This window comes from Oncorhynchus masou, chromosome 32 (genome assembly GCF_036934945.1).
Source record: "Oncorhynchus masou masou isolate Uvic2021 chromosome 32, UVic_Omas_1.1, whole genome shotgun sequence".
In the NCBI taxonomy this organism is placed as follows: domain Eukaryota; kingdom Metazoa; phylum Chordata; class Actinopteri; order Salmoniformes; family Salmonidae; genus Oncorhynchus; species Oncorhynchus masou.
In genome coordinates this window covers 73,076,384-73,091,959 of record NC_088243.1, presented here as the reverse complement: position 1 = coordinate 73,091,959, position 15,576 = coordinate 73,076,384, and the positions used below count along the sequence as shown (strand labels likewise).

General features: G+C 40.7%; 2 protein-coding genes across 3 annotated transcripts in view; both read left to right on the top strand.

Annotated features, from left to right (window-relative positions):
* Positions 1–6,299, top strand: part of sfxn5a (sideroflexin 5a) — a 40,338-nt gene extending 34,039 nt beyond the window's left edge. For both annotated transcript variants that reach the window (XM_064955045.1, XM_064955046.1), the window contains one exon: positions 182–6,299. In XM_064955045.1, the coding sequence (XP_064811117.1) occupies positions 182–259 (78 nt within the window). In that variant the 3' untranslated portion in view covers positions 260–6,299. The remainder of the gene's footprint in view (positions 1–181) is intronic.
* On the top strand, positions 5,532–14,352 carry LOC135527259 (histone-lysine N-trimethyltransferase SMYD5-like). The gene is made up of 10 exons (XM_064955856.1): positions 5,532–5,566; positions 7,533–7,602; positions 8,044–8,148; positions 10,463–10,525; positions 10,754–10,824; positions 10,964–11,068; positions 11,308–11,387; positions 11,548–11,642; positions 11,952–12,022; positions 14,241–14,352. The coding sequence occupies exons 1-10, from the start codon at positions 5,532–5,534 to the stop codon at positions 14,350–14,352; spliced, it is 807 nt and encodes a 268-aa protein (XP_064811928.1).
* The last annotated feature ends 1,224 nt before the right edge of the window (positions 14,353–15,576 follow it).

The following is a 15,576-nucleotide window of genomic DNA, read 5'->3' as shown; positions in this document are numbered from 1 at the left end:
AAGTGTGTGTGAGGAATTCACCTCACACACACTTCACTTGTCATTTCATTCTTCACTTGTAATTAAGAATGAACTACAAAGGTTTTGGGTTTGGAGGTACTGTGAAGGGCTATTAGGTGTTGCAGAGGACTGGTAGGCGTATTATGTACTTACTTCTCTTTCTCTGGTTCAATTTCAATAGATTGAGGTGTCTCAGCTTGAGCCTGAAATTGCCATGGCAACCAATAGCAAGGTGGTGACCTACAACAAGGGACTGTGAGGACCGTCCCGGGAACAACGACTCAAATGAGCCTCCTTTTTGATTGGCTATCACGGACACTCCAGTTTCCCCACTAATGGATTGGCGGAAGGGAAGCTGATCCTAGATCTGTACCTAGGGGAAGCTTCACCCAAGAGCTCTCTCTCCCATAGCCTAATATGGTAACAGGTCCAGGCACTTTCTGCTGCATTAATATAGTGTAACATATTTTATCATGTGCTGTCTTAACCAATGGTTTTAATACAACATATACAAAAATGTGTTTTATTGTCACTTACACCAGAGAGGTGCCGTGAATTGTGTTGTTTTACAGGGTCAGCCTTACCAGTCCAGCACCCCTGGAGCATATTAGGGTTAAGTGCCTTGCTCAAGGCCACATCTGCAGATTTTTTTACTTTTCGGTTACTGGTCCAACCGCTAGGCTATATGCCACCTATGAGGCCAATCAGTAATGATTGAGGAAGTTAAGGAAATAATAGACTAATAATATATTATGATGGGCCTTTATAATGTTATGCCTATACCAGCAAGTTTACAATTGGTGGTGATGATCAACCCATTTGTCTTTAACTTTAATATGAAATGTGTTTTTATTGTTCACCCAAACTGCTGTAGTTGTTTGAATGTTTGGGGGAGGGCATACAGTTGAAGTCGGAAGTTTACATACACTTTAGCCAAGTACATTTAAACTCAGTTTTTCATAATTCCTGACATTTAATCCTAGTAAAAATTCCATGTTTTAGGTCAGTTAAGATCAACACTTTATTTTAAGAATGCGAAATGTCAGAATAATAGGAGATAATTATTTAAGCTTTTATTTCTTTCATCACATTCCCAGGGGGTCAGAAGTTTACATACTCAATTAGTATTTGGTAGCATTGCCTTTAAATTGTTTAACTTGGGTCAAATATTTCGTGTAGCCTTCCACAAGCTTCCCACAATAAATTGGGTGAATTTTGGCCCATTCCTCCTGTCAGAGCTGATGTATCTGAGTCAGGTTTGTAGGCCTCCTTGCTCGCACATGCTTTTTCAGTTCTGCCCACAAATTTTCTATAGGATTGAGGTCAGGGCTTTGTGATGGCCACTCCAATAGCTTGACTTTGTTGTCCTTAAGCCATTTTGTCACAACTTTGGAAGTATGCTTGGGGTCATTGTCCATTTGGAAGACCCATTTGCGACCAAGCTTTAAATTCCTGACTGATGTCATGAGATGTTGCTTCAATATATCCACATAAATTTCCTACCTCATGATGCCATCTATTTTGTGAAGTGCACAAGTCCCTGTTTGGATGGTGTTCTTCAGCTTGCAAGCCTCCCCCTTTGTCCTCCAAACATAACGATGGCCATTATGGCCAAACAGTTCTATTTTTGTTTCATCAGACCAGAGGACATTTCACCAAAAAGTACAATCTTTGTCCCCATGTGCAGTTGCAAACCGTAGTCTGTCTTTTTTTATGGCGGTTTTGGAGCAGTGGATTCTTCCTTGCTGAGCGGACTTTCAGGTTATGCCGATTTATAGGACTCGTTTTACTCTGGATATAGATATTTTTGTACGTGCTTTCTCCAGCATCTTCACAAGGTCCTTTGCTGTTCTGGGATTGATTTGAACTTTTCGCACAAAAGTACATTCATCTCTAGGAGACAGAACATGTCTCCTTCCTGAGTGGTAGGAGGGCTGTGTGGTCCCATGGTGATTATACTTGCGTACTATTGTTTGTACAGATGAACGTGGTACCTTCAGGCGTTTGGAAATTGCTCCCAAGGATGAACCAGACTTGAGGAGGTCTACAATTTATTTTCTGAGGTCTTGGCTGATTTCTTTTGATTTTCCCATGATGTCAAGCAAAGAGGCACTGAGTTTGAAGGTAGGCCTTGAAATGCGTCCACAGGTACATCTCCAATTGACTCACATGATGTCAATTAGCTTATCAGAAGCTTCTAAAGCCATGACATCATTTTCTGGAATTTTCCAAGCTGTTTAAAGGCACAGTAAACTTAGTGTATGTAAACTTCTGACTTATAAGTGAAATAATCTGTCCTTAAACAATTGTTGGAAAAATTACTTATGTCCTAACTGACTTTCCAAAACTATAGTTTGTTAACAAGAAATTTGTGGAGTGGTTGAAAAACGAGTTTTAATGACTCCAACCTAAGTGTATGTAATCTTCCAACTTTAACTGTACATGTACTGACATCAAACATTTTTAGGATTTTTCTGAATTATTTTGTATTTTTTAAATCAAGAGTTTTACAAGCATATCAGTCAGTGTTGAGTGATAGATCCTGATTGGCTGTTCATGTCTTATGATGCCCCAAATAATGTTAAAAATTAGGCTCGGCTACGTTACACAGTAGGCTACGCTACTCAGTAGACTAGGCTACACAGTAGTCTACGCTACACAGTGGGCTAGGCTACACAGTAGGCTACTTGATTCTGATAGAAAGATTAACAAAAAGGAACCTGTTCAGAATCAGCCTGTAGCCTCTACACCCTGCACTAGCCTCTACACCCTGTCCTAGCCTCTACACCCTGTCCTAGCCTCTACACCCTGCACTAGCCTCTACACCCTGTCCTAGCCTCTACACCCTGCCCTAGCCTCTACACCCTGTCCTAGCCTCTACACCCTGCACTAGCCTCTACACCCTGTCCTAGCCTCTACACCCGTCCTACAAGCTACTGTTGAATCCCAGTTCTCCTCCCTAAGTGTACACCATCATGGATTTAAAAGCACTGGATTACTGTAAGTGTTGGTTGGAGGACGTTTCTGCCACTATGATGTATAATGTGCAAGTGCACGCGTCGGGAGAAGGGTGGAGAATTGGGATGCAGCTTAGGTCTGTTTCTTGACAAGTGCCATTCTAGGACGTTATAGAGGAAAGTCTGTTTGTGGACCATGGTTGCTAAAATGTTTTTTTTAAATGTATATTCTACGTTTTATATTTTTATACATTCCCCTTTAAATGATCATAGTATGAGAAATGGTACAATACAGTATTGACTGATCGAATAAGTTAAATAACTGGTGAATAACTTATTTTTGCACAGTAAAATGTTTTTGTGTATATATAATAACATTATTACCAGAATATATTGTACTAACCAATGTGTGTTATCCACATCCTCTTGTACATACAGTGCAATCGGGTAGTATTCAGACCCCTTCACTTTTTGCTCATTTTGTAATGTTATTCTAAAATGTATTAAATTTCTTTTTCACCTCATCAATCTACATACAATACCCCCATAATGACGAGGCAAAAAAATGTTTTTTAGAAATTTTGCAAGTATATTACAAATAAAAACCTTAAATATTACATTTACGGAAGTATTTTCAACCCTTTACTCAGTACATTGTTGAAGCACCTTTGGCAGCGATTACAGCCTTGAGTATTCTTGGGTATGACGCTACAAGCTTGGCACACCTGTATTTGGGGAGTTTCTCCCATTTTTCTCTGCAGATCCTCAAGTTCTGTCAGGTTAGCTGGTGAGTGTCGCTGCACAGCTATTTTCGGGTCTCTCCAGAGATGTTCAATCGGGTTCAAGTCCGGGCTCTGTATAGGCCACTCAATGACATTCAGAGACTTGTCCCGAAGCCACTCATGTGTTGTCTTGGCTGTATGCTTAGGGTCATTGTACTGTTGGAAGGTGAACATTTTGCCCCTGTCTGAGGTCCTGAGCGCTCTGGATCTGGTTTTCTTCAAGGATCTCTCTGTACTTTGCTACGTTCATCTTTCCGTCGATCCTGACTAGTCTCCCAGTCCCTGCCACTGAAAGACATCCCCACAGCATGATGCTGCCACCACCATGCTTCACCATAGGGATGGTGCCAGGTTTCCTCCAGATGTGACGCTTGGCATTCAGGCCAAAGAGTTCAATCTTGGTTTCATCAGACCAGAGAATCTTGTTTCTCAATCTTGTTTCTCATGGTGTGAGAGTCTTTAGGTGCCTTTTGTCAATCTGCAAGCGGGCTGTCATGTGCCTTTTTACAGAGTAGTGGCTTCTGCCACTCTACCATAAAGTCCTGATTAGTGGAGTGCTGCAAGGTTCTCCCATCTCCACAGAAGAATTCTGGAGCTCTGTCAGAGTGACCATCGGGTTTTTGGTCACCTCCCTGACCAAGGCCCTTTTCCTCCGATGGCTCAGCTGCCCGGAGGCCAGCTCTCGGAAGACTCTTGGTGGTTCCAAACTGCTTCCATTTAAGAATGATGGAGGCCACTATGTTCTTGGGGACCTTCAATGCTGCAGACATTTTGTGGTACCCTTCCCCAGATCTGTGCCTTGACACAATCCTGTCTCGGAGCTCTATGGACAATTCCTTCGACCTCATGGTTTGGTTTTTGCTCTGACTTGCACTGTCAACTGTGGGATCTTATATACGCAAGTCTGTGCCTTGTCCAATCAATTGAATTTACAATAGTTGGACTCCAATCAAGTAGAAACATCTCAAGGATGATCAATGGAAACAGGATGCACCTGAGATCAATTGAGTCCCATCGCAAAGGATCTGAATTCTTATGTAAATGAGGTATTTCTGTTTTTTAAATTATATTTGCTAAAGAAAATCTAAAAAACAGTTTTTGCTTTGTCATTATGGGGTATTGTATGTGTGTGTGTGTGTGTGTGTGTAGATTGAGGATTTTTTGTTGTTGGTTTAATTCCATTTATAATTAGGCTGTAACAAAATGTGGAATGTGTCTGAATGCGCTGTATTTAAAGATGGAATTCTTAGTTGCTACATCCATTTTTGGACTTAATTATATATATGCTCATTAATTATTTTAAAATATAACCTAGAAATGCACAATGAGCTTAGTTCAACAGTCCATCACATCCCAATAAGCGCGTTTTACTCCAATGTTTGTAAACAATGTAAATGTAAACTAACACTATCGCCTCGAAACAAGGTTAAAACTATACTGAACAAAAATATGAAAGCAAGATGCAACAATTTCAAAGATTTTACTGAGGCACAGTTCATATTAAGAAATCAGTCAATTTAAATGAATAAATTACGCCCTGATCTATGGATTTCACATGACTGGTAATACAGATATGCATTGGTTGGTCACAGATACCTTAAAAAATGTACTGGTGTGGATCAGAAAACCAGTCAGTATCTGGTGTGACCACCATTTGCCTCATCCAGCGCAACACATCTCTTTCAAATAGAGTTGACCAAGCTGTTGATTGTGGCCAGTGGAATGTTGTCTCCTCTTCGATAGCTGTGCTTAGTTGCTGGATATTGAAGGTAACTGGAACACACTATTGAACATGTCAATCCAGGGCATCCCAAACATGCTCAATGGGTAACATGTCTGGTGAGTGTGCAGGCCATGGAAGAACTGGGAAATGTTCAGTTTCCAGGAATTGTGTACAGATTCTTGTGACATGGGGCCGTGCATTATCATGCTGAAACATGAGGTGATGTCGGTGGATGAATTGCACAACAATGGGCCTCAGGATCTTCTCACGGTATCTATGTACATTCAAGTTGCCATTGATAAAATGCAATTGTGTTCGTTGTCGTTAGCTCATGCCTGCCCAAACCATAACCCCCAGCGCCATTATGGGGCACCCCGTTCACCATGTTGACATCCGCAAACCGCTCTCCCACATGATGCCATACACATGGTCTGCGGTTGTGAGGCCAGTTTGACGTACTGGAAAATTCTCTAAAACAAGAGGTGGCTTATGGTAGAGAAATTAACATGACATTCTCGGGTAACAGCTCTGGTGGACATTCCTGCAGTCAGCATGCCAACGGCAATCAGTGGCTTTGTGTTGTGTGACAAACTGCACATTTTAGAGTGTCCTTTTGTCCCCAGCACAAGGTGCACCTGTGTAATAATCATGCTGTTTAAATAGCTTCTTCACATGCCAAACCTGTTAGGTGGATAGATTATATTGGAAAATGAGAAATGCTCACAAACAAGTGTATATATAAAAAGGGAGGACAAAAATTGAGAGAAATACGCTTTTTGTGCGTATGGAAAGTGTCTGATCTTTTATTTCAGCTCATTAAACATGGGACCAACACTTTACATGTTGCGTTTATATTCTTGTTCAGTGTATAATGTGGATATCATGTATGGTCAGTCCTTGCATCTATAGCTCTATGAATTTGAGAGTGGTTACATTTCTCCAGGCCCATCCCTCAGCTTTTTACAGAAACAGGTGACCGCTTGCACGTTGTCATTGTTTCAAGTAAGGACTCTTGCTTCAATGGATGTTCTGCTATTCAAAATGTACTAAATGTCATCTATGATTCAATGGTATATCAAAATGTTTAATAATAATGTTTGATAAAATATATAACATTTTAATTTGTCTCCAGTCATATGTGTGTAACAGACAATGTGAGCCATCTCCCCGAGTGTGACAACGGAGGGTACGCTTCCAGCGTCTTGAATTCATTAATCAGGCACTGTGTGTACATTTTCAAAGATTATTGGAAGTTTGCTCTTCATGATATAATTAATTGCATCTAATGGAAGATGAAATCATGTAGTATAATTTTACAAGGCACTCACTGTAGCGTATTACCGAAAATAAAATAAAAGTTGCTGCTTTTGCACACACTGTATATATACTTTTTTTCTATTTTATTATTGACTGCATGTTTGTTTATTCCATGTGTTGTTTGTGTTGCACTGCTTTGCTTTATCTTGACCAGGTCGCAGTTGTAAATGAGAACTTGTTCTCAACTAGCCTACCTGGTTAAATAAAGGTGAAATAAATAGAGGCCGCTAAATGTTTACGCGTAGACTCCTCTAAAAACTTTAGAGTTCAAAGGCCAAGGGTTAATTTGAAGATGGCTGCCTCCCAAGATGACATGCTTTCTGCGTGGACACAATTAAAGTTTGTTTTGATGAAAATAAAACATGTCAGTATGTCAATTTCACGAGGTTGCAGTAATTACAGTTTCAGCTACCGAAGACATTATCTCAAATCTAGGTTTTGCCTTTAAATTTTGAGGAAATTAACCACGGATACATTTTTCACTTCTCCCATTGATTTGCCAAACCCTGGTCTGCTGAGTCTCTGGGTTTTGAAACAATGTTTCTAGCTTTCTCTGTCCTTGTTTCCTCTAATTCTTTATCTCCCTCCCTTGCAATTCCTCTTTAAATTTGCTTTGACAGGGAGACAGGAATTGGAGGAAATGAGGACGAGAAAGCAAGGATTTGGCAGCTAGTAATGTTTTCAGATCCAGCCTCAGTGATATTTTGGCTGTAATTGCATGAGGTGACATGATCCCCTCCACCTGTCCCCTAGGAGTATGCACTACCCTCCTGAGACCTCCAGCATCATGCTCATGGCCAGGATGGTGGCCACTGTCAAACAGGTGAGCTACCTCCTACCGCCTTTTTTCCCCAGCTGCTTTAATTCCAAAGTGAGTTGCTCTCTATATTTGCATTCTATATTTTGTTGTCGGCTGAAAACTGAAGAAAAAAAAATATTCCCCCATTTTAAAACATTCAATTATGAAATGTCAGAAGCTATTTTGAATGTTTTGGTCCTAGAGTCATGTTCAGAGTACTGCTTTCAATAAATGTGGGGGGAAAAAATGTAATTTTTAAAAATAGAGTTGAAAGGTTTATCGGACAGTGACGATTTGTAGTGAATGCTTGTTTGAGAATCTGGTGTCTGTGTAGATGAACAGACCTTTACAATGCCTGAAGAAGCATTTAACCTGTCAGTTTACTATTATAATACTATATGTGCATGCATACCTGTGCATAATAGGTAACTCAAACACTATATAATGTTTGAATTTGTCATGCAGGCCCAAGACAAATGCTGCTGGCAGAAGTTGTTCTTTCAGTTCTGCAGCCGTGCAGCCAACGAGGAGGAGGAAATTGCACACAAGCTGCTGGGAGAGAAGTTCCAGGTAAGAATAGAGGTAGTGGCTGTGCCTGAAAATGTAAACTACTAGCTGTCAAATCCTTGCTTCCTCAATTCCCCTTAAGGCTCATTTGGAGGAGGAGGTCTGAGGAAGAAACCTTGGAACCTCTCCTCCAATGTGCTTAGAGAGGAATTGAATTGAGGAAACAGGGATTGAGCTTGAAATCCGTTTTTTCACATTTGTGCTAACTATTAGATTTGACTCATTGTTATTGTAATAGATGATAGACTACTGTAAAACTTCAATTAATTGCCTGGGTGTTTATTTGCTTAAATCACTGAACACAACAGGCGCTTATTACAGACAGGCTTCTATTTGAGCCCGGTGTCTATTTACTTAAAGCACACAGCTTTTACTTATTTGCGTATTTAAAGGAAAAATCCACCCAAAACCACTCATTCCTGTAATTTAGTGTTACATAACGCTAATATGTGGGAAATAGTTTTTGTGAACAAATGTTTAATTTTGACTCTAAAATAAGGTTGGTAGCAACATGTGGAAATCTGTGGCAGCGCAAGTCAACTACAAAACCCACAATGCAACGCTCTCTATTGGCTGGCTAATTAGCTAGCTAGCGAACGTAGGTACCCACAATAATACCAAAGTCAATATCAGCATGTGATGTATCTAGTTAGCTGTAAAATGGCTCTAACAAACTGCGCTATCAATTTAAGAGTACAATCTCACCATGTTTAACCTGCAGATTGATGTGGCTCACAGTGGAGTTTGACAATCTCAACGGCATCATGCAATGCACCCTGGACTGAAGAGGCAGACAATAAGGAGAAATGTGTTAGACCCTCTGTTAAATTATGTTTCTCGAGGTAGGAACATCACAAAAGAACATTCGAAAGAAGACAACCTCCCCTGTTATGACATTGGCCAGTATTTAAATCTGACATGCATGATAGACATTCCTGTTAACAGTTTAGTGAGGGCGTCTTTATCGCAATTCTATGTCACACTTGCCGAATTTCTGCCTGCTTGAACGACAATAGCTCAGATGCACAAAAACAATATAACATTCAAAATGGGCACATCTTTACTTTAATTGTTTAATTCCAGCATTCTCTTCCAACATTTTAATACATTTCTTAATTTCCTGCACTGCTATCATTTACACACTGATGGTTCTTTTGTCTTAGTATGTCTCTATTTAATTTAAAATATCCTTCAACTGTGCCTTTTTGTCAGTTCGTACTTTCGCCGCTAGAGGGCGGTTAGCCAAATTTGAGGGCTCTGTACTCTCGAAGTTGACTGTTTTTGTGCTTGCCTGTTAGCTAGCAGTTCTCAGCTGTTAGCAGCCAAATGGCTAGCAGTTTCTTACAGGTGATTGAAAACGTATGAGTGTCATAATTCTTTTAGTTATCAAATTATACTGAACAAAAATATAAACGCAACATGCAACAATTTCAAAGGTTTTACTGAGTTACAGTTAATTTAAGGATATCAATCAATTGGAATATTCAATAGGCTCTAATTTATAGATTTCACATGCCTAGGAATACAGATATGCATCTGGTCACAGATACCTTAAAAATAATGGGCCTCACGTTGGGTCTCAGGATCTCGTCATGGTATCCCAGTGCATTCAAATTGCCATTGATAAAATGCAATTGTGTTTGTTGTCCGTAGCTTATGCCTGCCCATACCATAAACCCACCGCCACCACGAGGCACTCTGTTCACAACGTTGACATCAGCAAACCACTCGCCCACACTACGCCATACACGTGGTCTGCGGTTAGGCTGGTTGGACATACTGCAAAATTCTAAAACGATGTTATGGTGGAGAAATTAACATTCCATTTTTTGGCAACAGCTCTGTTGGACATTCCTGCAGTCAGCATCCCAATTGCACGCTCCCTCAACTTGAGACATCTGTGGCGTTGTGTGACAAAACTGCACATTTTATTGTCCCCAGCACAAGATGCACCTCTGTAATGATCATGCTTCTTGACATGCCACACCTATCCAGTGGATGGGTTATCTTGGCAAAGAAGAAATGTTTACTAACAGGGATTTAAACAAATTTGTGCTCAATTGGAGAGAAATAAGCTTTTTGTGCATATGGGAAATTTCAGCTCATGAAACATGGGACCAACACTTTATATGTTGCCTTTTATATTTTTGTTCAGTGTATTTAATGTAACAAATCAAACATTAAACCTTGTAAACATTTAATTTAGATCAAGCCTTTATTTGCTGAAATGTGTGCTGTTGCCCGGATATATATTTTTTTACATGCGGCAATTTGAGAGTCTGCGTTTATAAGTTTTATGGTATGTTGCATTTTGTAGGGACATTTGACCTTACTACAAACCCTGTTTACGACAGCACTTTACAATGATCATCTCAATATGGTAAGAATGGCACAATTTCCCTTTACATGACCAATTTATTTATGGGCATACATGTTTGTCAAGCTAATACTAGGTACTTGTCTCCAGGCTGACATTGAAGTAGCCAAGAATATAAAATAATATCTGTCTTGGATTTAATAATTTCCCATGAGTGAGCTCTGAGCTGAACATGTGTGATTATTATGCAGATACTGTATGCTATATAAGGGGTGTCCTTTCACGTTACAGTGGTTTACACCTGAGGGATTTCTCACCCTCTTCGCCCTTGTAGGCACCAATGAACAGGGCATAGGTACCAGGTCAGGTTCAGCGCTCAATCTTTCCAACTCATAAATGATTGATGTTATGGACATAAATGATGCACTTATGGCGTGCCATTAGTCCCAATATTAGTCTTTTTAAAGTGCCGACGTCGTTTTATCATGTTTCTTTACATAGCTCTCTCAGCCAATGGCTTCATGCATGTGATGCGTTGGAGCTGACTAGCCAGCAGAGGGAGCAATTGGATTCCTTCATTGATCAACTATACAAGGACATCGAAAGGTCACAATTCCTTTCTTACACTGCTTCATCTGTTCTGTTTATTGAGGAATACTGGGGAAAAGCTGTCTGATTCAAATATTTGTCTAAACCTACATTACCAAGCAAGGCTTTGTGCAGCTCACATTTTATAATAGATTGTAAAGGATACTTGGCGCCTCTGAATTGGGTTGGCTTGACTCAGCATATTTGAAATCCTTACTAAAATGGAATACATCTCTGCTACTGAGAATGGAGGTCAGAGCTGAATTTGATTTGTCTCCGCAGACCGGTGACTTCCTGAACTGCGAGACTTCTGGGCTCTTCCTACTTCAAAGCTCATGTGAGTCGTCACAATCAGGTGGCTTCTGACCTCAGCTTCCATAATCCACAAACACACACATCATACAGGATAAATTAAATGAACTACTGCCCTGGTCAAAAGGCCATATTTACAGTCGTTATCAAATACTTTTGTTTTGGTTGTGTCGTCTACTCTCTAGGTAACCACAGCTGCATACCGAAAGCGGAGGCATCTTTCCCGAACAACAACTTCTTGCTTCACCTCAGTGCCCTTAGTGACATCAGCCCTGGAGAGGTCAGAAGAGGATGCTGGGTTGGGGGATACATTCTGGCCATGGATAAACTGGAGAGAACGTTGTGCTCCGTTGTCAGTCAGTTTTAGCGGTCAGAGACTGCGGATTGAGGCTGATGTGTCAAGCTATCAGATATTGAGAAGGCTTGCATCTGCCTGTAAATGTAGTGTGAGGAGGCCAGATAAATGTTTTGCCAGCCATCGATTGAATTCTGACACCAAAATAATAGCGCATTGTTGTGTAAATATAGTAATGGGAGGTCTTTTGATGTGAATGTCCTCATCTGCTAATTTGTTTCCTCACATATCCAGGAGATCTGCATCAGTTACTTGGACTGCTGTCAGTGTGACCGGAGCTGTCATAGCAGACAGAAAATCCTGAGGTAAACAACTGAAATCCCCTGTGTCCCTTCGACAGACTCAAACTGTTCCCAGTTCAATGGCCATCCTCCCAGGTAATAACAGTCAGTCCTGGGCCAGCGCAGCCGAGGGATTCGGGTGGTTATTCCGGTGCTGAACAACGCTCTTGATCGATTAGCAAACTGTCAATCCGCTACCTATTTTTCCCCCCTTAAAGGGGGGCTGAACTTCCTGATTGAGCCTCTGTCTTAATTCTCCTCATTGGGAAATGTGACTGAGAACGAGATTTCGGGTTTTGGAGGCATGTTTGTTTGAAAGTTGGAAGCGTTTGTACGTTCATTGCCAAAACAGTGCAGTTAGTAACTCCCCCTTCTACACTGAACAAAAATATAAACGAAACATGTAAAGTCTTGGTTTCATGAGCTGAAATAATAGATCCCCAAAATGTTCCATATGCAAAATATGCGTATTTCACTCAAATTGTGTGCACAAATTTGTTTACATCCCTGTTACTGAGCATTTCTCCTTTGCTAAAATAATCCATCCAATTAAAGGCCACTCCAAAATGTGTAGTTTTGTAATAATAATAATAATATATCCCATTTAGCAGACGCTTTTGTCCAAAGCGACTTACAAGTCGGCTGGGGCCACTACTTTTACATATGGGTGGCCCCAGCAGGAATCGAACCCACGACGCTTGGCGTTGCAAGCGCCATGCTCTACCGACTGAGCCACACAGGACCCTTGTCACACAATACAGTACCACAGAAGTCTCAAGTTTTGAGGGAGCATGCAATTGGCATGCTGATTGCAGGAATGTCCACCAGAGCTTTTGCCAGATAATTGAATGTTCTTTTCTCTCCCATAAGCTTCCTATAATGTAGTTTTAGAGAATTTGACAGTATGTTCAACTGGCCTCACAAACGCAGACCATGTGTAACCACGTCAGCCCAGGACCTCCACATCCGGCTTCTTCACCTGCGGGATCTGTCTGAGCTTTTCCCCACAAAAAGGCTTTATTACATTCTGATTGGCTGGGCCTGGCTCTCCAGTGGGTGGTCATGGCTCCCAAGTGGGTGGACCTATGCCCACCCATGGCTGCGCCCCTGCCCAGTCATGTGAAATCCATAGATTTATTTATTTCAATTGACTGATTTCCTTATATGAATTGTAAGTCAGTAAAATTGTTGAGTTTGTTTTTGTTCAGTGTAGGTAACTGGAAACAGTCTAACTGGGTCTTGTGTCTGGAAGTAGCAAGCCAATTTCTTTCACCTATTCGCTTCAGCCGACTGTGGCAAAATTGGTTTGTCTTTGGATAGCCCATCTGTGGGGATAGTTGGTGCCGTCAAGAAATTGCACAATGTAAATGGGACAATATTTTAGTTTCATTAAATGCTTTCAATATTTGTGTGGATTTCTGCAATTTGTAGTTGGTTTTAGGTTTTTAAATCAATGAAATTTGGAGTTATTGACATTAAAAAAAAATTTTTTTATCATGTATGTTTTGTAATGTACTGATGGTCCTTAACTTGCCCTATAGGAATATTGAATGTCTAACCAAATTGACCATGTGCGTCACAATTGGCTTGTATGCAGCTGAGCTCTGAATTGATGATTACTTGGGTGCTGCCAGCTGTGGGCAGGATTGAAATAAACCCAAATCTACTGTAATTTAGGGTATCCTTCATTTGTCACAATTTCTTTCCTTATTTATCTCACAAATCTCAGACCGTCTTCAAGACAAATTATCCTATTTACACTTAGAAACATTTATTCTAGTGTCAAAATGTAGGTCTGACTCCTATCGATGCCACATATGCCATTTTCAAAAGTAGTAGTTTTTTTTGGTTCAGTCGCACTTTAAACCCAGGGCAGGCTTGTTCTGTAAGCCCACTTTTGATTCACATTCACTGTATCCTGTTGAAAGGCATTTTACCTTGGAAATGCCGTAACTCCCAGAAACTGGAGGTAGTGAAGCGTGAACAAAGACTGGCCTCTCTTTTTTTCTCAGCAAATGATAACAATTCAGACCCACTGTGTATTATGCTTATATACTGTTTTATTATGTTATATACATAGTGTTTACAGTATGCGTGTTGAATAATGGCATTTCTTTTTAACAGAGAAGTGATGATAGATTGACGCAAATGCATTCTATCAGTCTGCGTTATCATCTTTCTTGTTCTCCAGAATCAGACAGGCAACTGTGTGACTTATGTAACATCGTTATTGTCTTCCCAGAGAGAACTACCTGTTCGTCTGCTCGTGTCCAAAATGTGATTCTCAGATGGATGAGCTGGATCTGACGTCGTCGTCGTCGGATGACATGGAGGAGGAGATAACGGATGTCTGAGGGGGAACAAAGACCAGCTCCCTCCCTCCTACTCACCCCCTCCCAATCCCATTCTCAGCCACGGTAGCTAACTGCATCTCTGCCCAGTGAAGACCAATTTCAAAGACGACATATCAAACTCCAAGCATATCAACTTCAGTTGTGTACCAAAATATAATTTTTCAAGGAAAAAGTCACTCAATGACCTGAAGCTTTGGATCTCCCGGTTGAAAAGCATTTGGTCACATGACTCTGCAGTATCAGCCGTCGTCTCTAACCTCTCGTGTAGCTTCTGCTTATTGGAAACGTTTACATGAAAGACACCCAGATTTAATTTATCACAATTTAGTACCTCTAGAATGGTAGAAATCATTAAATAGGCAAGATGTAATTTATTCCTTAGGTGTTGCTTGCACCTTTGCCCTCAGAACAGCCTCACTCATTGTGGCATGGACTGCAAGGTATCAAAGCGTTACATGGATGCTGTCCCATGTTGACGCCAATGGGAGAATTCTTGATACCCACGGGAAACTGCAGCATTGCAGTTTGCACACATACACAATCCATGTCTAAATTGTCTCAAGGCTTAAAAATCCTTCGTTAACCTGTCTCCTCCCCTTCATCTAGACTGATTTGAAGTGGATTTAACAAGTGACATCAGTAAGGGATCATAGCTTTCACGGGCTGTTCTCAGCATGACTGTTGTAGTACAATTTGTGTCAACTGTGTAATGCCATTGCATCAGCATGGACCAAAATCCCTGTGGAACACTTTTGACACCTTGTAGAATGCCCCCAAGAATTCAGGCTGCTGTTCATGAAAAGGAAGATCCGACCCGGTACTAGATGTGTATCTAATAAACTGTCCGGTGAGTATGTTCTGAGAAGGATAATGCACTTGGCCAATCTAGTAGTGATAACATTAAAGTGTCTACAGTGTAGTTGAAGTAACCAGGCCAAATTAAGTACATCGATCTATCAAGGAACGTTAGAAACATTGCAACCTCGGAGTTAACCATCAGCCAGAATAACCTTGAGCAGTAGAAAGCTATTGTCTGTTAACTATTTTCCTGTTTATTGAGAACTGTTATTTCCACATGAGTGAAATTGCTGCTACTGCCCACTCGTGAATCAATAGAACTACAATGACCGTAATCTTCAATGCCAATGTTTTCAATGTTACCGAACAAATATGGCTAACATCAAATGACTAACCTCAATTATCTCAGTTGGCATTCAGAGCACT

Bases quoted from the DNA above. Each gene is read 5' to 3' on its own strand.
- LOC135527259 (XM_064955856.1), top strand. From the start codon at position 5,532: ATGTCAATCCAGGGCATCCCAAACATGCTCAATGG. The intron at 11,388-11,547 runs GTGAGTCGTCAC...TCTACTCTCTAG, and splicing joins CTTCCTACTTCAAAGCTCAT to GTAACCACAGCTGCATACCG. The intron at 11,643-11,951 runs GTCAGAAGAGGA...TCACATATCCAG, and splicing joins GTGACATCAGCCCTGGAGAG to GAGATCTGCATCAGTTACTT.